At 39.7% G+C, this 25,479-nt stretch overlaps 1 protein-coding gene across 1 annotated transcript; it reads left to right on the top strand.

Moving 5' to 3' along the window:
- The first annotated feature begins 1,049 nt into the window (after window positions 1–1,049).
- Window positions 1,050–23,859, top strand: LOC128025504 (serine/threonine-protein kinase pim-2-like). Its single transcript, XM_052611930.1, has 7 exons — window positions 1,050–1,570; window positions 8,865–8,959; window positions 9,100–9,150; window positions 9,263–9,641; window positions 9,724–9,900; window positions 23,460–23,548; window positions 23,630–23,859. Exons 1-7 carry the CDS (start codon window positions 1,225–1,227, stop codon window positions 23,639–23,641), a joined length of 1,149 nt encoding a protein of 382 aa, XP_052467890.1. The 5' UTR covers window positions 1,050–1,224; the 3' UTR covers window positions 23,642–23,859.
- The last annotated feature ends 1,620 nt before the right edge of the window (window positions 23,860–25,479 follow it).

The following is a 25,479-nucleotide window of genomic DNA, read 5'->3' as shown; positions in this document are numbered from 1 at the left end:
ACTGTTTCAACTATTATCTGATCACGCACAGGTGTTTTTACTGACATGGCTCAAGAGTGACATTGCCAGTGTTAATAGTCCTACTGTTCACACAAAAAGCCCAGATACGAAGCTGTTTCAGTACATGCTGAGTGGTCTGTTGGGTAAACTTTTTATGTATTTATTATTATTAAAACACTACCTGCACTCAAATACACCTCGTTTTTAAATTATAATGTAAACAATCATGTAGAAGCATTTTATTCCCGTGCCAATGTCACGGTTTTAGGTTTGTGGTGAGATCTCATTTGGTTGTATTTTTTTTCAATATTTCCCATATATCTGTACTTTTATTACAGTGACGGAGAAAATGTCACTGTCTCAAACTAAGCGATAGATATCATATCACAGTGAGATATCAGTATCAAAGATCATGATAAAGTAATGTCTCCATCTGCTGGTAAGACTTTAGAAACACATAATATAACATACTGTCCTATCCTTACCCTATTTTATAAGTTAATTTAATATATTTAATATTATATATATATATATATATATATATATATATATATATATATATATATATATATATATATATATATATATATATATATATATATATATATAAATCTTTATTATTATTAAGTTTATTATTAAGTTTATTATTTTAGTCTTTAAGCATAATATCAAAAAAATATTTACCTAATTTCTTAACTTTTCTTCTTCGTCCTGATCTTTTTCTTTTTCTTTTTTTTAAAGAGAAATATTCAGTGTAAATAGTGGCAACCAGTCTACTTTATCACATATTATGGAAAATGTTATGCATGACTACTCAACATCTCATCCAGCAATAGTAAAGCTAATTTTTTTTTTAATCCTGTAATTTCCAATAATAGCATGATTTTTCTTTTGGGCCAGAAAAATAAATAATGAAAAGTTTTTTTTTTTTTTTTTTTACAAATTATATTAAATATGGAATTTCACACACACACACACACAGACAGACACACACATATATAGTATATAGTCTTATGGGTTTATCTAACTTAATTTAACTTAACTTTATTTGACATATCTGAAGTCATTACCATCGCGACGGTATCCATTATTATGACGCCATAGAGCGCATTTCAAAAGTTTAGAATGTTGGCGCGCGCGGTATATAAAGCGATGGAATTCTGTGAAACATTTTGTTGGTTTGTAGTAGTGGTCGAAGACGAGAGTTATTAGCGGTTATCAGTGATGGGACAGCGAAATTCTCGTGTTATTCCGGTAAATGATGGCGCGGTGTACGATCACCATCCCAGTACACCGCCAACACCCGACACCGACAAGGCGGAGCAACACTTCCATCCGTGCGATGAGCCGCCTGTCGATGCCGGTGAGGGAGACGCCCAGAGGAGGGAGGAGGAGGAGCGGAGGGAGGCATGGGGTGAGGAGGAGGAGGAGATGAAGAAGAAGAGGAAAAAGAAGTTCTGGAGGCTGCCCTCTTTCCTCAAAGCTGCCAGAAAACACCTCAAGGTGATCCGACCGAGTCAGACTGAGGTGCAGCTTATTGAGCCACCATCGCCAGCCAGCAGCGCTGATGGTAAATGATATGAATGTGTGACAAAAAAAAAAAAAAAAAAACTTGATATGAGTATCCATGAATTGCATATTTTTTTCTTTGTGCTTTCCTTCACATTATTTAATGTCCCCTTGAAAATAGCCATGTCAAAATGCGTCAAATGCAATAATTTCTTTTTTAATAGATGACATTATGTGCCGCTATGAGCTCGGTGATCGTCTGGGGGTAGGCGGGTTTGGCGTCGTTCATGAAGCGAGTCGTGTGGAGGATGGCCTTAAGGTCAGTACAAATAAATGAAACCTATGCAACTTTTTTTTCTCATCCTTTTCACATCCTTTCCACAGTCTTCAGGTTTAATGAGTGGAATTGTATGACCTCTACACACATGTGAACTGTTTTACTTATGTTTTGTTGTTTAGGTGGCATTGAAAGATGTCATGAAGACCCATGACATGGAATATCTAACTATTGTAAGACATCTCACTTACTATTATCATTTAAAACATCTCAGATTAGCTTTAATTGCAGACTATTAATGTTTTTTTTTTAGTTAACAAACCATTTTAAAACTGTCTGTCTTCTAGCCTGGTCATCCAAACCCCCTACCAGTGGAGATCGCCCTTACACTCTTGGCCAACAAGGGACCCAGCGCACCAGAGATTATAAAGCTGCTGGACTGGCAGGACCAACGGGACAACTATGTCATGGTCCTCGAGTGTCCGTCACCGTGTGAGAACTTAGTCAGTTTCTTGGAGGGCCACGGAGGAAGACTCGAGGAAGGTTTAGTTCGGCACATCATGCGGCAGGCAACGCGGGCGGCTCGCACATGTTGTCGCCGTGGGGTATTCCATGGAGACATAAAGTTGGAAAACTTCATTGTGAGCAAGGACACCCTGCAGGTCAAGTTGATCGACTTTGGGTGTGGGGACCTCATGAGAAAGTCTGCCTACACGACATTGTATGGTATGTTTTATCCCTCAAAGCTGACAGAGGAAACGCTTTGGTAATGCAAACTTGCATACGAGCTGAAATCTCTTTCCTCCAGGCACCATGGAGTACTACCCTCCTGAGTACAGGGTCAAGGGCAAGTACCATGCGAAGTCTGCAATGTCGTGGTCTCTTGGGGTCATCTTGTTCACAATGCTGTGCGGCCGTTTTCCAACTGACAATGACCTGCAGAAGACCGAACTAAACCTTTGGTCAGAGCCTGGACTGTCAAAGGGTGAGCTCTTCATCACATAAAAAGAAGTCTGATTCCAATCATCATACAAATGCTCTTTCAGATTTGATCTCACTGCTGAATAGTGCAGATGTAAAGGCTTCAGGTCATAATGAGATGTTGCTTCCATGTTTCTGCACAGACTGCTGCAGTTTGATCTGTAGTCTGCTCCAGCATAAAACTAAGCGACGGCTCGGTCTGGGGAAGATCCTTCAACACGACTGGTTTCAGGTACAGAGCCTGAGATCAGCCACATTTGCTTTAGTAGTGTGATGTATTTAGGCTAATGCTTTGTTTGGTGTGTTGTTTCAGGTCTCCATATAAGTCGTGGCGAAAAGGAGCTTCGACCCCAGACATTTCCCAGTCTCCTGTCAGCTTTGCATCTTGACGGCTGGCAGGAAGACTGTTCATTCCTCTGTGAATCCTCTGCATCTTGCGGAGCCGGCAGGCCATGGTTGCATCTTATGCTATGGCCCGAAGCAGCAGTATTGCGTCTGTCATTACTGTTTGCTTGGGGATGTGTATATATGTATATCATTTTTTTCTCAGAGCCTGCATGGTCTAAAGGTTAGATCTTCATTTAAAAATAATAAAAAAGACATCTTATTCCAATCACAGTGCATTTGTTCTTCCGGAGTAGACCTCACATCTAAATAGCGCAAATGTAAAAGCTTCAGGTCATAATCAGATGTCTCTCCCATGTTTCTGCACAGAATGCTGCTGAACCAGAGGTTCCTGCCATGGACAGCTTAAAGGCATGTAATGGGCTTCCTCGTCTCAGAGCTCCACTGCCCTGGTTCCTCAGCGGTTCCTCTCATGGCTACCCACAAGTCCAAGGTTTGATGTCCCAGAGGTTCCTTCTACGGTGCTCCAGGTCTCTCAGTCTTGCTGCTCTGGTACCAGAACTTCCTGTAGTGGCTACCTGGTCTTCAACTCCTTGTCATGACTGCACGCTCTCAAAAGTTGCCCTGGATAGTGAGGTCCCTGCAAAGTCAGCTGGGTCCCAGAGGTTCTAGCACTGGCCACTCAGAGAGGTTCATGGCACGGTCCAGTCTCAGATGTTCTTCTCATGGCTGTCTCAGGTGCACTGCTCCATGTGATAGATGCCCCGGGTCCCAGATGTTTCTGTAATAGCTGCATCTGCTCTTTAAATACTTTTCTCATGTCAGAAAGGAAGAAAAACAGCTTGCATTTTAAACTGGAAAGATTAAAAGGTCTACTTATCACCTGTGGTTTTATGTCATTTTCTACATCTTGTATTTTTATTGTGACAGCATCCGTCACTATTTTTCATAGTTAAAATGTTCATGTGCTCCAGAAGGTGGAGATAGAGAAGCATCTCTGTGCACCTCCACCAGCCCCGTAATATACTTTAATCAGCTTTATCACATTGTGAATGATATGCACATGATGTAAGCTAATAACATAATCAGCCATAATTTCGTTCAGGTATTTTATTGTTATCCAAAATAAAGGCCAATAAACTCTTTTTCCAGCTATAATCCAGCTAAAATTGTACTTGTATGTGTACACAGAGGAAAGCCATATTACTATTAGTGCAGCCGGGAGGCCGTGCCACATTAGACAACATTACTACACATTACTATAAAAGTGTCAACTTTTAATATCATCGAAAAGTTCTTTATTTCCTGTATTTTAATTTAAAAAATGAAACTTTCTTAAATTCTAGATCCATTGCACACAAACTGAAGTATGTCAAGAGTATTTTGTTTTAATTCTGATGGTTATGACTTATGGCTTAGGAAAATTCAAAATTCACTATCTAAAAAAAAATATATATATTTTCTCAACGATCAATCAAAAAGAGATTTACAAAACAGAAATGTTCAAGATCTCCAAAGCAGGTTTAATTATGCACCCAATATTTGGTTGGGGCTCCTTTTGCATGAACTACTGCTTCAATGCGGTGTGGCATGGAGGTGATCAGTCTGTGGCACTGCTGAGGTCTTATTGAAGCCCAGGTTGCTTTGATAACGGCCTTCAGCTCCTCTGTATTGTTTTCAGATGTTACTTCTCATCCTCTTCACAATACGTCAGATTCTCTGTGAGGTTCAGGTCGGGTGAGGTGAGTTGGCTGGCCAATCAAGCACAGTGATATCATGGTCAGAAAACCACTTGGAACCCAAATCATGACTGACTTCAGAATCTTCACACTGGACTTCAAGCAGCTTGGATTCTGTGCCTCCCCAGTCTTCCTCCAGACTCCAGACCTTGATTTCCAAATTAAATTCTAAATTTACTTTCATCCAAAAAGAGGACTTTGGACCATTGAGCAACAGTCCAGTTCTTTTTCTCCTTAGTCCAGGTAAGATGCTTCTGATGTGGTTTCTGTTTCAGAAGTGGCTTAGTAGCTCATTTTCCTGAAGATGTCTGAGTGTGGTGACTCTTGATGCACCGACTCCAGCTTCAGTCCATTCCTTGTGAAGCTCTCCCAAGACCATGAATCTGCTTTTCCTGACAATCTTCCCAAGGTTGTGGTCATCCCTGTTGCTTGTGCACCATTTTTTACCACATTTTTTCCTTACAGTCAACTTTCCATGAACATATTTTGATACAGCACTCTGTGAATAGACAGGCCTTTCAGCAATGAACTTCTGTGGTCTACCCTGCTTGTGGAGGATGTTGATGATTGTCTTGTGGACATTCCCAAGTCAGTAGTCTTTCCCATAATTGTGGTTCCATGTTCCAAGTTCTAAATTAGCCCAAGAGGTACCTGGTATTTATACTCAAAATTAATCAAACTAATCAAGCTCTAAATGGAATCTTCAAATTTTTTGAGATACTGATTTGTTTATTTTCCTAAGCTGTAAGCAGTTACCATCCAAAAAAAGAAATATATGAAATATTTCAGTTTGTGTGTAATGAATGAATATAGAATATAAGAAAGTTAGCTTTTTTGAATTAAATTATGAAAAATGAAGACCTTTTCCATGATATTCTAATTTTTTTGAGATGCACCTGTACTATCTACAGTTTTGTCAAGTCCGTGGTTTTCCTGTGAAATTGGTCCACATTATCTCTGTTGCCGCAGACTGTTTTTCATGTCCATGCCGTGGGTTTAAGTCACCCCAATAATGTGTATTTTTGCCCTCATGAAACGCGGTTAGTTAGGGCTAGTATTGAGTAGCAACTGGGTGGGTTTTGTTGTGAACATCTGGCAACCCTTTCCGTCAAGCAGGTACGTTATTATTACTAACATAGCGGACTCATCAAAAATACATTGGAATCATGTATTAAAGAGAAAATAATCACTTTATCCGATGTTTAAGTGAATAAAATATCCTTGACAGGCTTACTGGAGTTCCTCAACTATGGTGACTATGGTATCTCTCACAGGACTTCAACCCCGTGTGTGTGTGTGTGTGTGTGTGTTTAGGTGATGTAAAAGAGCAAAGCAGGCATTTGGACCAAAGGGAGGGGGATAATAAACATCTTTCTAAAGTTAAATTACATTTTTGCTCTGTTTGTGTTTTTTTACTAATACAATTATTTAAAGTATAAGACATTGTTAGCCTATTTACAATACACAGCGTGTTTTTTTATAATAATTTTTCTGGGGGACAACCCTCAAATGGGGGGATGGGGTTTGGGGGGCCTATACCCCCAGATTTACGTCCATAACAGATTCTTTTTCTAGCATTATTTTTTTTTAAATTTCTAGTAACTTCTGAGTGAAAATTGTTTCTAAACCATTTTTTTCCAGTATACATGAAATGCTAAAATTTTTGCAATACAATCAATGGTTTCTGATTTTATTAGATTAGGAGATTCTTTAATTTATTATTTTTATTTTCTATTGGTAATATTATGCGCTCAGACTGTTTCAACTATTATCTGATCACACACAGGTGTTTTTACTGACATGGCTCAAGAGTGACATTGCCAGTGTTAATAGTCCTACTGTTCACACAAAAAGCCCAGATACGAAGCTGTTTCAGTACATACTGAGTGGTCTGTTGGGTAAACTGAATCTCACGATATGTCTTGTTTTTTTTTATTAAAACACTACCTACACTCAAATACACCTCGTTTTTAATTTACAATGTAAACAAGCATATAGACACGTTTTATTCCCGTGCCCATGTCAAGGTTTTAGGTTGGTGGTGAGATCTCGGTTGTATTTTTTAAATATTTCCCCATATATCTGTACTTTTATTAAAGTGACGGAGAAAGTGTCACTGTCTCAAACTAAAGGATAGATATCATATCACAGTAAGATATCTTTTTTTTAATTTATTTTTTTTTATTAAACATTTATTCAAAATATCATAAGCCAAGTTAAAGAGCCAGGGGTTCAAGTATGACCAAACAATTACAAATCAAATAGGAAAGAGTAGAAAAATAAATAAATAAGAAAAACAAAAAATACAAAAAGCAAAAATAAAAAATGAATAAGAAAACAAATTACACAACCAAAACCTTCCTCTTCCCTCAAAACCATAAGATAATAGTCATATATAAATTATACAAAAACACCAAAAAGTGATCATACATTCAATGTTTTAGTTACAGGAGGTAGATAAAGATTTTATATACATTTTGATATCTTCTAGAAAGTAAGAGAAGTGGGGCGTCACTTTCATAACCTTACATTTGTGGATCAAATATTTTGCAAGCAAAATAATTAAGTTGCAGTGAAAGTAAACATTTCCATATTGCTTCTCAAAAGTGAAAATTCTAAACAAAACATCCTTAAAGAAAAGCTCAACAGTGAGAGATCAGTATCAAAGATCATGATAAAGTAATGTCTCCATCTACTGGTCAGACTTTAGAAACACATGAGATAACATACTGTCCTATCCTTACCCTATTTATGAGTTCATTTAATATAGTTTTAAATAAATCTTTATTATTATTAAATGTATTATTTTAGTCTTTAAGCATAACATGTTTACTATTTACCTAACTGAATTAAACAAAAAATACATTTTAATTGTTTTACATTATAAATGGAGTAGACTATTTTATTGCAGGTAGTCAGGGCAACTTAAGAACAGTTTTTCTTCACTTTGTTTCTTTGTCCTCTTCTTTTTCATTTATTTGTTTACTCTTATTTTTTTATTTTTTTATTTTTTTTCAAGAGAAATATTCACTGTAAATAGTGGCAACCAGTCTACTTTATCATACATTTTGGAAAATGTTATGCATGACTAGCTACTCAACATCTCATCCAGCAAAAGTAAAAAATAATTTCTAAACAAATCTTGTAATTTCCAATAACAGCATGATTTTTCATCATGATTGGGGCCAGAAAAATAAATAATAACGATTCAAATATTTTTTAACAAAATATATTTAATATGGAATTGTACGCGCACACACACACACACACACACACACACACAACGTCCTATGGGTTTATCTAACTTAATTTAACTTAACTTTATTTGACATATCTGAAGTCATTAGCTACCATCGCGACAGTATCCATTATTATGACGCCATAGAGCGCATTTCAAAAGTTTAGAATGTTGGCGCGCGCGGTATATAAAGCGATGGAATTCTGTGAAACATTTTGTTGGTTTGTAGTAGTGGTCGAAGACGAGAGTTATTAGCGGTTATCAGTGATGGGACAGCGAAATTCTCGTGTTATTCCGGTAAATGATGGCGCGGTGTACGATCACCATCCCAGTACACCCCCAACACCCGACACCGACAAGGCGGAGCAACACTTCCATCCGTGCGATGAACCGCCTGTCGATGCCGGTGAGGGAGACGCCCAGAGGAGGGAGGAGGAGGAGCGGAGGGAGGCATGGGGTGAGGAGGAGGAGGAGATGAAGAAGAAGAGGAAAAAGAAGTTCTGGAGGCTGCCCTCTTTCCTCAAAGCTGCCAGAAAACACCTCAAGGTGATCCGACCGAGCCAGACTGAGGTGCAGCTAATTGAGCCACCATCGCCAGCCAGCAGCGCTGATGGTAAATGATATGAATGTGTGACACAAAAAAAAAAAAAAAACTTGATATGAGTATCCATGAATTGCATATTTTTTCCTTTGTGCTTTCCTTCAAATAATTTAATGTCCCCTTGAAAATAGCCATGTCAAAATGCGTCAAATGCAATAATTTCTTTTTTAATAGATGACATTATGTGCCGCTATGAGCTCGGTGATCGTCTGGGGGTAGGCGGGTTTGGCGTCGTTCATGAAGCGAGTCGTGTGGAGGATGGCCTTAAGGTCAGTACAAATAAATGAAACCTATGCAACTTTTTTTTCTCATCCTTTTCACATCCTTTCCACAGTCTTCAGGTTTAATGAGTGGAATTGTATGACCTCTACACACATGTGAACTGTTTTACTTATGTTTTGTTGTTTAGGTGGCATTGAAAGATGTCATGAAGACCCATGACATGGAATATCTAACTATTGTAAGGCATCTCACTCACTATTTTCATTTAAAACATCTCAGATTAGCTTTAATTGCAGACTATAAATGTTTTTTTTAGTTAACAAACCATTTTAAAACTGTTTGTCTTATAGCCTGGTCATCCAAACCCCGTACCAGTGGAGATCGCCCTTACACTCTTGGCCAACAAGGGACCCAGCGCACCAGAGATTATAAAGCTGCTGGACTGGCAGGACCAACGGGACAACTATGTCATGGTCCTCGAGTGTCCGTCACCGTGTGAGAACTTAGTCAGTTTCTTGGAGGGCCACGGAGGAAGAATCGAAGAAGGTTTAGTTCGGCACATCATGCGGCAGGCAACGCGGGCGGCTCGCACATGTTGTCGCCGTGGGGTATTCCATGGAGACATAAAGTTGGAAAACTTCATTGTGAGCAAGGACACCTTGCAGGTCAAGTTGATCGACTTTGGGTGTGGGGACCTCATGAGAAAGTCTGCCTACACGACATTGTATGGTATGTTTTATCCCTCAAAGCTGACAGAGGAAACGCTTTGGTAATGCGAACCTGCATACGAGCTGAAATCTCTTTCCTCCAGGCACCATGGAGTACTACCCTCCTGAGTACAGGCTCAAGGGCAAGTACCATGCGAAGTCTGCAATGTCGTGGTCTCTTGGGGTCATCTTGTTCACAATGCTGTGCGGCCGTTTTCCAACTGACAATGACCTGCAGAAGACCGAACTAAACCTTTGGTCAGAGCCTGGACTGTCAAAGGGTGAGCTCTTCATCACCTAAAAAGAAGTCTGATTCCAATCATCATACAAATGCTCTTTCAGATTTGATCTCACTACTGAATAGTGCAGATGTAAAGGCTTCAGGTCATAATGAGATGTTGCTTCCATGTTTCTGCACAGACTGCTGCAGTTTGATCTGTAGTCTGCTCCAGCATAAAACTAAGCGACGGCTCGGTCTGGGGAAGATCCTTCAACACGACTGGTTTCAGGTACTGAGCCTGAGATCAGCCACATTTGCTTTAGTAGTGTGATGTATTTAGGCTAATGCTTTGTTTGGTGTGTTGTTTCAGGTCTCCATATAAGTCGTGGCGAAAAGGAGCTTCGACCCCAGACATTTGCCAGTCTCCTGTCAGCTTTGCATCTTGACGGCTGGCAGGAAGACTGTTCATTCCTCTGTGAATCCTCTGCATCTTGCGGAGCCGGCAGGCCATGGGTACATCTTATGCTATGACCTGAAGCAGCAAGTACTTGCCATATCTGCCGTTATTGTTTGCTTGGGGATGTGTATATATGTATATAGTTTTTTTTTTCTCAGAGCCTGCATGGTCTAAAGGTTAGATCTTCATTTAAAAATAATAAAAAATACCTCTTATTCCAATCACAGTGCATTTGTTCTTCCAGAGTAGACCTCACATCTAAATAGCGCAAATGTAAAAGCTTCAGATCATAATCAGATGTCTCTCCCATGTTTCTGCACAGAATGCTGCTGAACCAGAGGTTCCTGCCATGGACAGCTTAAAGGCATGTAATGGGCTTCCTCGTCTCAGAGCTCCACTGCCCTGGTTCCTCAGTGGTTCCTCTCATGGCTACCCACAAGTCCAAAGTTTGATGTCCCAGAGGTTCCTTCTACGGTGCTCCAGGTCTCTCAGTCTTGCTGCTCTGGTTCCAGAACTTCCTGTAGTGGCTACCTGGTCTTCAACTCCTTGTCATGACTGCACGTTCTCAAAAGTTGCCCTGGATAGTGAGGTCCCTGCAAAGTCAGCTGGGTCCCAGAGGTTCTAGCACTGGCCACTCAGAGAGGTTCATGGCACGGTCCAGTCTCTGATGTTCTTCTCATGGCTGTCTCACATGCATGGCTCCATGTGATAGATGCCCCGGGTCCCAGAAGTTTCTGTAATGGCTGCATCTGCTCTTTAAATACTTTTCTCATGTCAGAAAGGAAGAAAAACAGCTTGCATTTTAAACTGGAAAGATTAAAAGGTCTACTTATCACCTGTGGTTTTATGTCATTTTCTACATCTTGTATTTTTATTGTGACAGCATCCGTCACTATTTTTCATAGTTAAAATGTTCATGTCCTCCAGAAGGTGGAGATAGAGAAGCATCTCTGTGCACCTCCACCAGCCCCGTAATATACTTTAATCAGCTTTATCACATTGTGAATGATATGAACATGATGTAAGCTAATAACATAATCAGCCATAATTTCGTTCAGGTATTTTATTGTTATCCAAAATAAAGGCCAATAAACTCTTTTTCCAGCTATAATCCAGCTAAAATTGTACTTGTATGTGTACACAGAGGAAAGCCATATTACTATTAGTGCAGCCAGGAGGCCATGACACATTAGCCAACATTACTATAAAAGTGCATTTACAATTTTTTTTAATATCATCAAAGTTCTTTATTTCCTCTAATTTAATTTAAAAAATGAAACTTTCTTAAATTCTAGATCCATTGCACACAAACTGAAGTATGTCAAGAGTATTTTGTTTTAATTCTGATGGTTATGACTTACGGCTTAGGAAAATTCAAAATTCAATATCTAAAAAAAATAATAATATTTTCTCAACGATCAATCAAAAAGAGATTTACAAAACAGAAATGTTCAAGATCTCCAAAGCAGGTTTAATTATGCACCCAATATTTGGTTGGGGCTCCTTTTGCATGAACTACTGCTTCAATGCGGTGTGGCATGGAGGTGATCAGTCTGTGGCACTTCTGATGGTCTTATTGAAGACCAGGTTTCTTTGATAACGGCCTTCAGCTCCTCTGTATTGTTTTCAGATGTTACTTATCTTCCTCTTCACAATACCTCAGATTCTCTGTGAGGTTCAGGTCAGGTGAGTTGGCTGGCCAATCAAGCACAGTAATATCATGGTCAGCAAACCACTTGGAATTGGTTTTGGTACTGTGGGCAGGTGCGAAATGAAATCAGCATCTCCATAAAGCTTGTCAGCAGATGGAAGCATAAAGTGCTCCAAAATCTCCTGGTAGATGGCTGCATTGACTTTGGACTTGATAAAACACAATGGACCAACACCAGATGTCACGGCACCCAAATCATGACTGACTTCAGAATCTTCACACTGGACTTCAAGCAGCTTGGATTCTGTGCCTCCCCAGTCTTCCTCCAGACTCCAGACCTTGATTTCCAAATTAAATTCTAAATTTACTTTCATCCGAAAAGAGGACTTTGGACCACTGAGCAACAGTCCAGTTCTTTTTCTCCTTATTCCAGGTAAGATGCTTCTGATGTGGTTTCTGTTTCAGAAGTGGCTTAGTAGCTCTTTTTCCTGAAGATGTCTGAGTGTGGTGACTCTTGATGCACCGACTCCGGCTTCAGTCCATTCCTTGTGAAGCTCTCCCAAGACCATGAATCTGCTTTTCCTGACATTCCTCCCAAGGTTGTGGTCATCCCTGTTGCTTGTGCACCATTTTTTACCACATTTTTTCCTTACAGTCAACTTTCTATGAACATATTTTGATACAGCACTCTGTGAATAGACAGGCCTTTCAGCAATGACCTTCTGTGGTCTACCCTCCTTGTGGAGGATGTTGATGATTGTCTTGTGGACATTACCAAGTCAGTAGTCTTTCCCATAATTGTGGTTCCATGTTCCAAGTTCCAAATTAGCCCAAGAGGTACCCGGCATTTATACTCAAAATTAATCAAACTAATCAAGCTCAAAATGGAATCTTCACATTTTTTGAGATACTGATTTGTTTATTTCCCTAAGCTGTAAGCAGTTACCATCCAAAAAAAGAAATATATGAAATATTTCAGTTTGTGTGTAATGAATGAATATAGAATATAAGAAAGTTAGCTTTTTTGAATTAAATTACAAAAAAAGAAGACCTTTTCCATGATATTCTAATTTTTTTGAGATGCACCTGTACTATCTACAGTTTTGTCAAGTCTGTGGTTTTCCCGTGAAATTTGGCCACATTATCTCTGTTGCCGCAGACTGTTTTTCATGTCCATGCCGTGGGTTTAAGTCACCCCAATAATGTGTATTTTTGCCCTCATGAAACGTGGTTAGTTTGGGCTGGTTTTGAGTAGCAACTGGGTGGGTTTTGTTTTGAACACCTGGCAACCCTTTCCGTCAAGCAGGTAACGTTATTATTACTAACATAGCGGACTCATCAAAAATACATTGGAATCATGTATTAAAGAGAAAATAATCACTTTATCCGATGTTTAAGTGAATAAAATATCCTTGACAGGCTTACTGGAGTTCCTCAACTATGGTGACTATGGTATCTCTCAAAGGACTTCAACCCTGTGTGTGTGTGTGTGTGTGTGTGTGTGTGTGTGTGTGTTTAGGTGATGTAAAAGAGCAAAGCAGGCATTTGGACCAAAGCACTGTGAGGCAAGGGAGGGGGATACTAAACATCTTTCTAAACTTAAATCACATTTTTGCCCTGTTTGTGTTTTTTTACTAATACAATTTTTTAAAGTATAAGACATTGTTAGCCTATTTACAATACACAGCGTGTTTTTAATAATCATTTTTTGGGGGGACAACCCTTAAAAGGGGGGGGGGGGGTGTCTGTACCCCCGGACTTACGCCTATGTCCATAACGGATTCTTTTTCTAGCATTATTTTTTTAATTTTCAAGTAAATTCTGAGTGAAAATTGTTTGTAAACCATTTTTTTCAGTATACATGAAATTCTAAAACTTTGCAATACAACCAATTATTTTATTAGATTAGGAGATTCTTTCATTTATTATTATTATTTTCTATTGGTAATATTATGCGCTCAGACTGTTTCAACTATTATCTGATCACACACAGGTGTTTTTACTGACATGGCTCAAGAGTGACATTGCCAGTGTTAATAGTCCTACAGTACACACGTTTCAGTACATGCTGAGTGTTCTGTTGGCTAAACTTTTTCATTTATTTATTATTATTAAAACACTACCTGCACTCAAATACACCTCGTTTTTAAATTATAATGTAAACAAGCATATAGAAGCCTTTTATTCCCGTCTAACGGTTCTAGGTTGGTGGTGAGATCTCGTTGGTTGATTTTTTTTTAATCTTTCCTCATATATCTGTACTTTTATTAAAATGACGGAGAAAGTGTCACTGTCTCAAACTAAGCGATAAATATCATATCACAGTGAGATATCAGTATCAAAGATAAACTAATGTCTCTATCTGCTGGTAAGACTTTAGAAACACCAGATAACATACTGTCCTATCCTTACCCTATTTCATAAGTTAATTTAATATAGTTTTAAATAAATCTTTATTATTGTGGAATTTATTATTTTAGTATTTAAGCATAATGTGTTTACTTTTTAGCTAACTGAGTTAAACATTTTTTTTTTCATTTTTATACATAATAAATTGAATAAACTATTTAATTGCAGGTAGTCAGGGCAACTTAAGAACAGTTTTTCTTCCCTTTTTTCTTTGTCCTCTTCTTTTTCATTTATTTGTTTAATTTTTATTTTATTTAAAATTTTCAAGAGAAATATTCACTGTAAATACTGGCAACCAGTCTACTTTATCACACATCTTGGAAAATGTTATGCACTCAACATCTCATCCAGCAAAAGTAAAAATAATTGTAAATATAATCCTGTAATTTCCAATAACAGCATGATTTTTCCTTTGGTTCAGAAAAATAAATAATAACGATTCGAATATTTTTTAACAAAATATATTTAATATGGAATTTTACACACAGAGAGAGAGAGAGAGAGAGAGAGAGATTCGTATGGGTTCATCAACCTTAATTTAACTTTATTTGACATATCTGAAGTCATTAGCTACCATCGCGACAGTATCCATTATTATGACGCCATAGAGCGCTTTTCAAAGGTTTAGAATGTTGGCGCGCGCGGTATATAAAGCGATGGAATTCTGTGAAATATTTTGTTGGTTTGTAGTAGTGGTCGAAGACGAGAGTTATTAGCGGTTATCAGTGATGGGACAGCGAAATTCTCGTGTTATTCCGGTAAATGATGGCGCGGTGTACGATCACCATCCCAGTACACCCCCAACACCCGACACCGACAAGGCGGAGCAACACTTCCATCCGTGCGATGAGCCGCCTGTCGATGCCGGTGAGGGAGACGCCCAGAGGAGGGAGGAGGAGGAGCGGAGGGAGGCATGGGGTGAGGAGGAGGAGGAGATGAAGAAGAAGAGGAAAAAGAAGTTCTGGAGGCTGCCCTCTTTCCTCAAAGCTGCCAGAAAACACCTCAAGGTGATCCGACCGAGTCAGACTGAGGTGCAGCTTATTGAGCCACCATCGCCAGCCAGCAGCGCTGATGGTAAATGATATGAATGTGTGACACAAAAAAAATGAATTGCATATTTTTTCCTTTGTGCTTTTCTTCAAATGATTTAATGTCCCCTTGAAAATAGCCATGTCAAAATGCGTCAAATGCAATAATTTCTTTTTTAATAGATGACATTATGTGCCGCTATGAGCTCGGTGATCGTCTGGGGGTAGGCGGGTTTGGCGTCGTTCATGAAGCGAGTCGTGTGGAGGATGGCCTTAAGGTCAGTACAAATAAATGAAACCTATGCAACTTTTTTTTCTCATCCTTTTCACATCCTTTCCACAGTCTTCAGGTTTAATGAGTGGAATTGTATGACCTCTACACACATGTGAACTGTTTTACTTATGTTTTGTTGTTTAGGTGGCATTGAAAGATGTCATGAAGACCCATGACATGGAATATCTAACTATTGTAAGGCATCTCACTCACTATTTTCATTTAAAACATCTCAGATTAGCTTTAATTGCAGACTATAAATGTTTTTTTTAGTTAACAAACCATTTTAAAACTGTTTGTCTTATAGCCTGGTCATCCAAACCCCGTACCAGTGGAGATCGCCCTTACACTCTTGGCCAACAAGGGACCCAGCGCACCAGAGATTATAAAGCTGCTGGACTGGCAGGACCAACGGGACAACTATGTCATGGTCCTCGAGTGTCCGTCACCGTGTGAGAACTTAGTCAGTTTCTTGGAGGGCCACGGAGGAAGACTCGAGGAAGGTTTAGTTCGGCACATCATGCGGCAGGCAACGCGGGCGGCTCGCACATGTTGTCGCCGTGGGGTATTCCATGGAGACATAAAGTTGGAAAACTTCATTGTGAGCAAGGACACCTTGCAGGTCAAGTTGATCGACTTTGGGTGTGGGGACCTCATGAGAAAGTCTGCCTACACGACATTGTATGGTATGTTTTATCCCTCAAAGCTGACAGAGGAAACGCTTTGGTAATGCGAACTTGCATACGAGATGAAATCTCTTTCCTCCAGGCACCATGGAGTACTACCCTCCTGAGTACAGGGTCAAGGGCAAGTACCATGCGAAGTCTGCAATGTCGTGGTCTCTTGGGGTCATCTTGTTCACAATGCTGTGCGGCCATTTTCCAACTGACAATGACCTGCAGAAGACCGAACTAAACCTTTGGTCAGAGCCTGGACTGTCAAAGGGTGAGCTCTTCATCACCTAAAAAGAAGTCTGATTCCAATCATCATACAAATGCTCTTTCAGATTTAATCTCACTACTGAATAGTGCAGATGTAAAGGCTTCAGGTCATAATGAGATGTTGCTTCCATGTTTCTGCACAGACTGCTGCAGTTTGATCTGTAGTCTGCTCCAGCATAAAACTAAGCGACGGCTCGGTCTGGGGAAGATCCTTCAACACGACTGGTTTCAGGTACTGAGCCTGAGATCAGCCACATTTGCTTTAGTAGTGTGATGTATTTAGGCTAATGCTTTGTTTGGTGTGTTGTTTCAGGTCTCCATATAAGTCGTGGCGAAAAGGAGCTTCGACCCCAGACATTTGCCAGTCTCCTGTCAGCTTTGCATCTTGACGGCTGGCAGGAAGACTGTTCATTCCTCTGTGAATCCTCTGCATCTTGCGGAGCCGGCAGGCCATGGGTACATCTTATGCTATGGCCTGAAGCAGCAAGTACTTGCCATATCTGCCGTTATTGTTTGCTTGGGGATGTGTATATATGTATATAGTTTTTTTTTTCTCAGAGCCTGCATGGTCTAAAGGTTAGATCTTCATTTAAAAATAATAAAAAATACCTCTTATTCCAATCACAGTGCATTTGTTCTTCCAGAGTAGACCTCACATCTAAATAGCGCAAATGTAAAAGCTTCAGATCATAATCAGATGTCTCTCCCATGTTTCTGCACAGAATGCTGCTGAACCAGAGGTTCCTGCCATGGACAGCTTAAAGGCATGTAATGGGCTTCCTCGTCTCAGAGCTCCACTGCCCTGGTTCCTCAGTGGTTCCTCTCATGGCTACCCACAAGTCCAAAGTTTGATGTCCCAGAGGTTCCTTCTACGGTGCTCCAGGTCTCTCAGTCTTGCTGCTCTGGTTCCAGAACTTCCTGTAGTGGCTACCTGGTCTTCAACTCCTTGTCATGACTGCACGTTCTCAAAAGTTGCCCTGGATAGTGAGGTCCCTGCAAAGTCAGCTGGGTCCCAGAGGTTCTAGCACTGGCCACTCAGAGAGGTTCATGGCACGGTCCAGTCTCAGATGTTCTTCTCATGGCTGTCTCACATGCATGGCTCCATGTGATAGATGCCCCGGGTCCCAGAAGTTTCTGTAATGGCTGCATCTGCTCTTTAAATACTTTTCTCATGTCAGAAAGGAAGAAAAACAGCTTGCATTTTAAACTGGAAAGATTAAAAGGTCTACTTATCACCTGTGGTTTTATGTCATTTTCTACATCTTGTATTTTTATTGTGACAGCATCCGTCACTATTTTTCATAGTTAAAATGTTCATGTCCTCCAGAAGGTGGAGATAGAGAAGCATCTCTGTGCACCTCCACCAGCCCCGTAATATACTTTAATCAGCTTTATCACATTGTGAATGATATGAACATGATGTAAGCTAATAACATAATCAGCCATAATTTCGTTCAGGTATTTTATTGTTATCCAAAATAAAGGCCAATAAACTCTTTTTCCAGCTATAATCCAGCTAAAATTGTACTTGTATGTGTACACAGAGGAAAGCCATATTACTATTAGTGCAGCCAGGAGGCCGTGACACATTAGCCAACATTACTATAAAAGTGCATTTACAATTTTTTTTAATATCATCAAAGTTCTTTATTTCCTCTAATTTAATTTAAAAAATGAAACTTTCTTAAATTCTAGATCCATTGCACACAAACTGAAGTATGTCAAGAGTATTTTGTTTTAATTCTGATGGTTATGACTTACGGCTTAGGAAAATTCAAAATTCAATATCTAAAAAAAATAATAATATTTTCTCAACGATCAATCAAAAAGAGATTTACAAAACAGAAATGTTCAAGATCTCCAAAGCAGGTTTAATTATGCACCCAATATTTGGTTGGGGCTCCTTTTGCATGAACTACTGCTTCAATGCGGTGTGGCATGGAGGTGATCAGTCTGTGGCACTTCTGATGGTCTTATTGAAGACCAGGTTTCTTTGATAACGGCCTTCAGCTCCTCTGTATTGTTTTCAGATGTTACTTATCTTCCTCTTCACAATACCTCATAGATTCTCTGTGAGGTTCAGGTCAGGTGAGTTGGCTGGCCAATCAAGCACAGTGATATCATGGTCAGCAAACCACTTGGAATTGGTTTTGGTACTGTGGGCAGGTGCGAAATGAAATCAGCATCTCCATAAAGCTTGTCAGCAGATGGAAGCATAAAGTGCTCCAAAATCTCCTGGTAGATGGCTGCATTGACTTTGGACTTGATAAAACACAATGGACCAACACCAGATGTCACGGCACCCAAATCATGACTGACTTCAGAATCTTCACACTGGACTTCAAGCAGCTTGGATTCTGTGCCTCCCCAGTCTTCCTCCAGACTCCAGACCTTGATTTCCAAATTAAATTCTAAATTTACTTTCATCCGAAAAGAGGACTTTGGACCACTGAGCAACAGTCCAGTTCTTTTTCTCCTTATTCCAGGTAAGATGCTTCTGATGTGGTTTCTGTTTCAGAAGTGGCTTAGTAGCTCTTTTTCCTGAAGATGTCTGAGTGTGGTGACTCTTGATGCACCGACTCCGGCTTCAGTCCATTCCTTGTGAAGCTCTCCCAAGACCATGAATCTGCTTTTCCTGACATTCCTCCCAAGGTTGTGGTCATCCCTGTTGCTTGTGCACCATTTTTTACCACATTTTTTCCTTACAGTCAACTTTCTATGAACATATTTTGATACAGCACTCTGTGAATAGACAGGCCTTTCAGCAATGACCTTCTGTGGTCTACCCTCCTTGTGGAGGATGTTGATGATTGTCTTGTGGACATTACCAAGTCAGTAGTCTTTCCCATAATTGTGGTTCCATGTTCCAAGTTCCAAATTAGCCCAAGAGGTACCCGGCATTTATACTCAAAATTAATCAAACTAATCAAGCTCAAAATGGAATCTTCACATTTTTTGAGATACTGATTTGTTTATTTCCCTAAGCTGTAAGCAGTTACCATCCAAAAAAAGAAATATATGAAATATTTCAGTTTGTGTGTAATGAATGAATATAGAATATAAGAAAGTTAGCTTTTTTGAATTAAATTACGAAAAATGAAGACCTTTTCCATGATATTCTAATTTTTTTGAGATGCACCTGTACTATCTACAGTTTTGTCAAGTCTGTGGTTTTCCCGTGAAATTTGGCCACATTATCTCTGTTGCCGCAGACTGTTTTTCATGTCCATGCCGTGGGTTTAAGTCACCCCAATAATGTGTATTTTTGCCCTCATGAAACGTGGTTAGTTTGGGCTGGTTTTGAGTAGCAACTGGGTGGGTTTTGTTTTGAACACCTGGCAACCCTTTCCGTCAAGCAGGTAACGTTATTATTACTAACATAGCGGACTCATCAAAAATACATTGGAATCATGTATTAAAGAGAAAATAATCACTTTATCCGATGTTTAAGTGAATAAAATATCCTTGACAGGCTTACTGGAGTTCCTCAACTATGGTGACTATGGTATCTCTCAAAGGACTTCAACCCTGTGTGTGTGTGTGTGTGTGTGTTTAGGTGATGTAAAAGAGCAAAGCAGGCATTTGGACCAAAGCACTGTGAGGCAAGGGAGGGGGATACTAAACATCTTTCTAAACTTAAATCACATTTTTGCCCTGTTTGTGTTTTTTTACTAATACAATTTTTTAAAGTATAAGACATTGTTAGCCTATTTACAATACACAGCGTGTTTTTAATAATCATTTTTTGGGGGGACAACCCTTAAAAGGGGGGGGGGGGGGGGGGTGTCTGTACCCCCGGACTTACGCCTATGTCCATAACGGATTCTTTTTCTAGCATTATTTTTTTAATTTTCAAGTAAATTCTGAGTGAAAATTGTTTGTAAACCATTTTTTTCAGTATACATGAAATTCTAAAACTTTGCAATACAACCAATTATTTTATTAGATTAGGAGATTCTTTCATTTATTATTATTATTTTCTATTGGTAATATTATGCGCTCAGACTGTTTCAACTATTATCTGATCACACACAGGTGTTTTTACTGACATGGCTCAAGAGTGACATTGCCAGTGTTAATAGTCCTACAGTACACACGTTTCAGTACATGCTGAGTGTTCTGTTGGGTAAACTTTTTCATTTATTTATTATTATTAAAACACTACCTGCACTCAAATACACCTCGTTTTTAAATTATAATGTAAACAAGCATATAGAAGCCTTTTATTCCCGTCTAACGGTTCTAGGTTGGTGGTGAGATCTCGTTGGTTGATTTTTTTTTAATCTTTCCTCATATATCTGTACTTTTATTAAAATGACGGAGAAAGTGTCACTGTCTCAAACTAAGCGATAAATATCATATCACAGTGAGATATCAGTATCAAAGATAAAGTAATGTCTCTATCTGCTGGTAAGACTTTAGAAACACCAGATAACATACTGTCCTATCCTTACCCTATTTCATAAGTTAATTTAATATAGTTTTAAATAAATCTTTATTATTGTGGAATTTATTATTTTAGTATTTAAGCATAATGTGTTTACTTTTTAGCTAACTGAGTTAAACATTTTTTTTTTTCATTTTTATACATAATAAATTGAATAAACTATTTAATTGCAGGTAGTCAGGGCAACTTAAGAACAGTTTTTCTTCCCTTTTTTCTTTGTCCTCTTCTTTTTCATTTATTTGTTTAATTTTTATTTTATTTAAAATTTTCAAGAGAAATATTCACTGTAAATACTGGCAACCAGTCTACTTTATCACACATCTTGGAAAATGTTATGCACTCAACATCTCATCCAGCAAAAGTAAAAATAATTGTAAATATAATCCTGTAATTTCCAATAACAGCATGATTTTTCCTTTGGTTCAGAAAAATAAATAATAACGATTCGAATATTTTTTAACAAAATATATTTAATATGGAATTTTACACAGAGAGAGAGAGAGAGAGAGAGAGAGAGAGAGAGAGAGAGAGAGAGAGATTCGTATGGGTTCATCAACCTTAATTTAACTTTATTTGACATATCTGAAGTCATTAGCTACCATCGCGACAGTATCCATTATTATGACGCCATAGAGCGCTTTTCAAAGGTTTAGAATGTTGGCGCGCGCGGTATATAAAGCGATGGAATTCTGTGAAATATTTTGTTGGTTTGTAGTAGTGGTCGAAGACGAGAGTTATTAGCGGTTATCAGTGATGGGACAGCGAAATTCTCGTGTTATTCCGGTAAATGATGGCGCGGTGTACGATCACCATCCCAGTACACCCCCAACACCCGACACCGACAAGGCGGAGCAACACTTCCATCCGTGCGATGAGCCGCCTGTCGATGCCGGTGAGGGAGACGCCCAGAGGAGGGAGGAGGAGGAGCGGAGGGAGGCATGGGGTGAGGAGGAGGAGGAGATGAAGAAGAAGAGGAAAAAGAAGTTCTGGAGGCTGCCCTCTTTCCTCAAAGCTGCCAGAAAACACCTCAAGGTGATCCGACCGAGTCAGACTGAGGTGCAGCTTATTGAGCCACCATCGCCAGCCAGCAGCGCTGATGGTAAATGATATGAATGTGTGACACAAAAAAAAAAAAAACTTGATATGAGTATCCATGAATTGCATATTTTTTCCTTTGTGCTTTTCTTCAAATGATTTAATGTCCCCTTGAAAATAGCCATGTCAAAATGCGTCAAATGCAATAATTTCTTTTTTAATAGATGACATTATGTGCCGCTATGAGCTCGGTGATCGTCTGGGGGTAGGCGGGTTTGGCGTCGTTCATGAAGCGAGTCGTGTGGAGGATGGCCTTAAGGTCAGTACAAATAAATGAAACCTATGCAACTTTTTTTTCTCATCCTTTTCACATCCTTTCCACAGTCTTCAGGTTTAATGAGTGGAATTGTATGACCTCTACACACATGTGAACTGTTTTACTTATGTTTTGTTGTTTAGGTGGCATTGAAAGATGTCATGAAGACCCATGACATGGAATATCTAACTATTGTAAGGCATCTCACTCATTATTTTCATTTAAAACATCTCAGTTAGAGACATTTTTAGTAAACAAACCATTTTAAAACTGTCTGTCTTATAGCCTGGTCATCCAAACCCCCTACCAGTGGAGATCGCCCTTACACTCTTGGCCAACAAGGGACCCAGCGCACCAGAGATTATAAAGCTGCTGGACTGGCAGGACCAACGGGACAACTATGTCATGGTCCTCGAGTGTCCGTCACCGTGTGAGAACTTAGTCAGTTTCTTGGAGGGCCACGGAGGAAGACTCGAGGAAGGTTTAGTTCGGCACATCATGCGGCAGGCAACGCGGGCGGCTCACACATGTTGTCGCCGTGGGGTATTCCATGGAGACATAAAGTTGGAAAACTTCATTGTGAGCAAGGACACCCTGCAGGTCAAGTTGATCGACTTTGGGTGTGGGGACCTCATGAGAAAGTCTGCCTACACGACATTGTATGGTATGTTTTATCCCTCAAAGCTGACAGAGGAAACGCTTTGGTAATGCAAACTTGCATACGAGCTGAAATCTCTTTCCTCCAGGCACCATGGAGTACTACCCTCCTGAGTACAGGGTCAAGGGCAAGTACCATGCGAAGTCTGCAATGTCGTGGTCTCTTGGGGTCATCTTGTTCACAATGCTGTGCGGCCGTTTTCCAACTGACAATGACCTGCAGAAGACCGAACTAAACCTTTGGTCAGAGCCTGGACTGTCAAAGGGTGAGCTCTTCATCACCTAAAAAGAAGTCTGATTCCAATCATCATACAAATGCTCTTTCAGATTTGATCTCACTGCTGAATAGTGCAGATGTAAAGGCTTCAGGTCATAATGAGATGTTGCTTCCATGTTTCTGCACAGACTGCTGCAGTTTGATCTGTAGTCTGCTCCAGCATAAAACTAAGCGACGGCTCGGTCTGGGGAAGATCCTTCAACACGACTGGTTTCAGGTACTGAGCCTGAGATCAGCCACATTTGCTTTAGTAGTGTGATGTATTTAGGCTAATGCTTTGTTTGGTGTGTTGTTTCAGGTCTCCATATAAGTCGTGGCGAAAAGGAGCTTCGACCCCAGACATTTCCCAGTCTCCTGTCAGCTTTGCATCTTGACGGCTGGCAGGAAGACTGTTCATTCCTCTGTGAATCCTCTGCATCTTGCGGAGCCGGCAGGCCATGGTTGCATCTTATGCTATGGCCAGAAGCAGCAGTACTTGCCATATCTGCCGTTTCTGTTTGCTTGGGGATGTGTATATATGTATATAATTTTTTTCTCAGAGCCTGCATGGTCTAAAGGTTAGATCTTCATTTAAAAATAATAAAAAATACCTCTTATTCCAATCACAGTGCATTTGTTCTTCCAGAGTAGACCTCACATCTAAATAGCGCAAATGTAAAAGCTTCAGATCATAATCAGATGTCTCTCCCATGTTTCTGCACAGAATGCTGCTGAACCAGAGGTTCCTGCCATGGACAGCTTAAAGGCATGTAATGGGCTTCCTCGTCTCAGAGCTCCACTGCCCTGGTTCCTCAGTGGTTTCTCTCATGGCTACCCACAAGTCCAAGGTTTGATGTCCCAGAGGTTCCTTCTACGGTGCTCCAGGTCTCTCAGTCTTGCTGCTCTGGTTCCAGAACTTCCTGTAGTGGCTACCTGGTCTTCAACTCCTTGTCATGACTGCACGCTCTCAAAAGTTGCCCTGGATAGTGAGGTCCCTGCAAAGTCAGCTGGGTCTCAGAGGTTCTAGCACTGGCCACTCAGAGAGGTTCATGGCACGGTCCAGTCTCAGATGTTCTTCTCATGGCTGTCTCAGGTGCACTGCTCCATGTGATAGATGCCCCGGGTCCCAGAAGTTTCTGTAATCAGGGGCGCTGCACAAGATCCTGGGCCCTAGCATAGGCAGTCCTAATGCCCCCCCCAGCCCCCCACCCCTCTTGAAAATATATATTCCAGACTTTTTCAAGGGCCCTCTCTTCCTTTGGGGCCCTGGTGATCAGTACTGGTTTTACCCCAAGTCCGACGCCCCTGTCTGTAATAGCTGCATCTGCTCTTTAAATACTTTTCTCATGTCAGAAAGGAAGAAAAACAGCTTGCATTTTAAACTGGAAAGATTAAAAGGTCTACTTATCACCTGTGGTTTTATGTCATTTTCTACATCTTGTATTTTTATTGTGACAGCATCACTATTTTTCACAGTTAAAATGTTCATATCCTCCAGAAGGTGGAGATAGAGAAGCATCTCTGTGCACCTCCACCAGCCCCGTAATATACTTTAATCAGCTTCATCACATTGTGAATGATATGCACATGATGTAAGCTAATAATATAACCAGCCATAATTTCGTTCAGGTATTTTATTGTTATCCCGAATAAAGCCGAATAAACATAATTTTTTCAAGAGCAATTTTTGAAGGAGAGACAAATAATCCGGCTAAAATTGTACTTGTATGGATATGTGTACACAGAGGAAAGCCATATTACTATTAGTGCTGCCGGAAGACCATGCCACATTAGACAACGTTTAGCTGTTGTGGTCGCGCCGTGACAGCACACGAGTCCGTTTTAGACATTACTATACATTACTATAAAAGGGCATCTAAAAAATGTTTAATATCAACGAAAAGGTTTTTTTTTTTTTAAATAAAACTTTCTTAAACTCTAGATCCATTGCACAAAAACTGAAGTATTTCAAAAGTATTTTGTTTTAACTCTGATGGATATGATTTATGGCTTAGGAAAATTCAAAATTCAGTATCTAAACAAATGAATATTTTCTCAACGATCAATCAAAAAGAGATTTACAAAACAGAAATGTTCAAGATCTCCAAAGCAGGTTTAATTATGTACTCAATATTTGGTTGAGGCTCCTTTTGCATGAACTACTGCTTC

The sequence above is a fragment of the Carassius gibelio genome, chromosome A12 (genome assembly GCF_023724105.1).
Source record: "Carassius gibelio isolate Cgi1373 ecotype wild population from Czech Republic chromosome A12, carGib1.2-hapl.c, whole genome shotgun sequence".
In the NCBI taxonomy this organism is placed as follows: domain Eukaryota; kingdom Metazoa; phylum Chordata; class Actinopteri; order Cypriniformes; family Cyprinidae; genus Carassius; species Carassius gibelio.
This window is presented reverse-complemented; position numbering and strand designations above follow the sequence as displayed.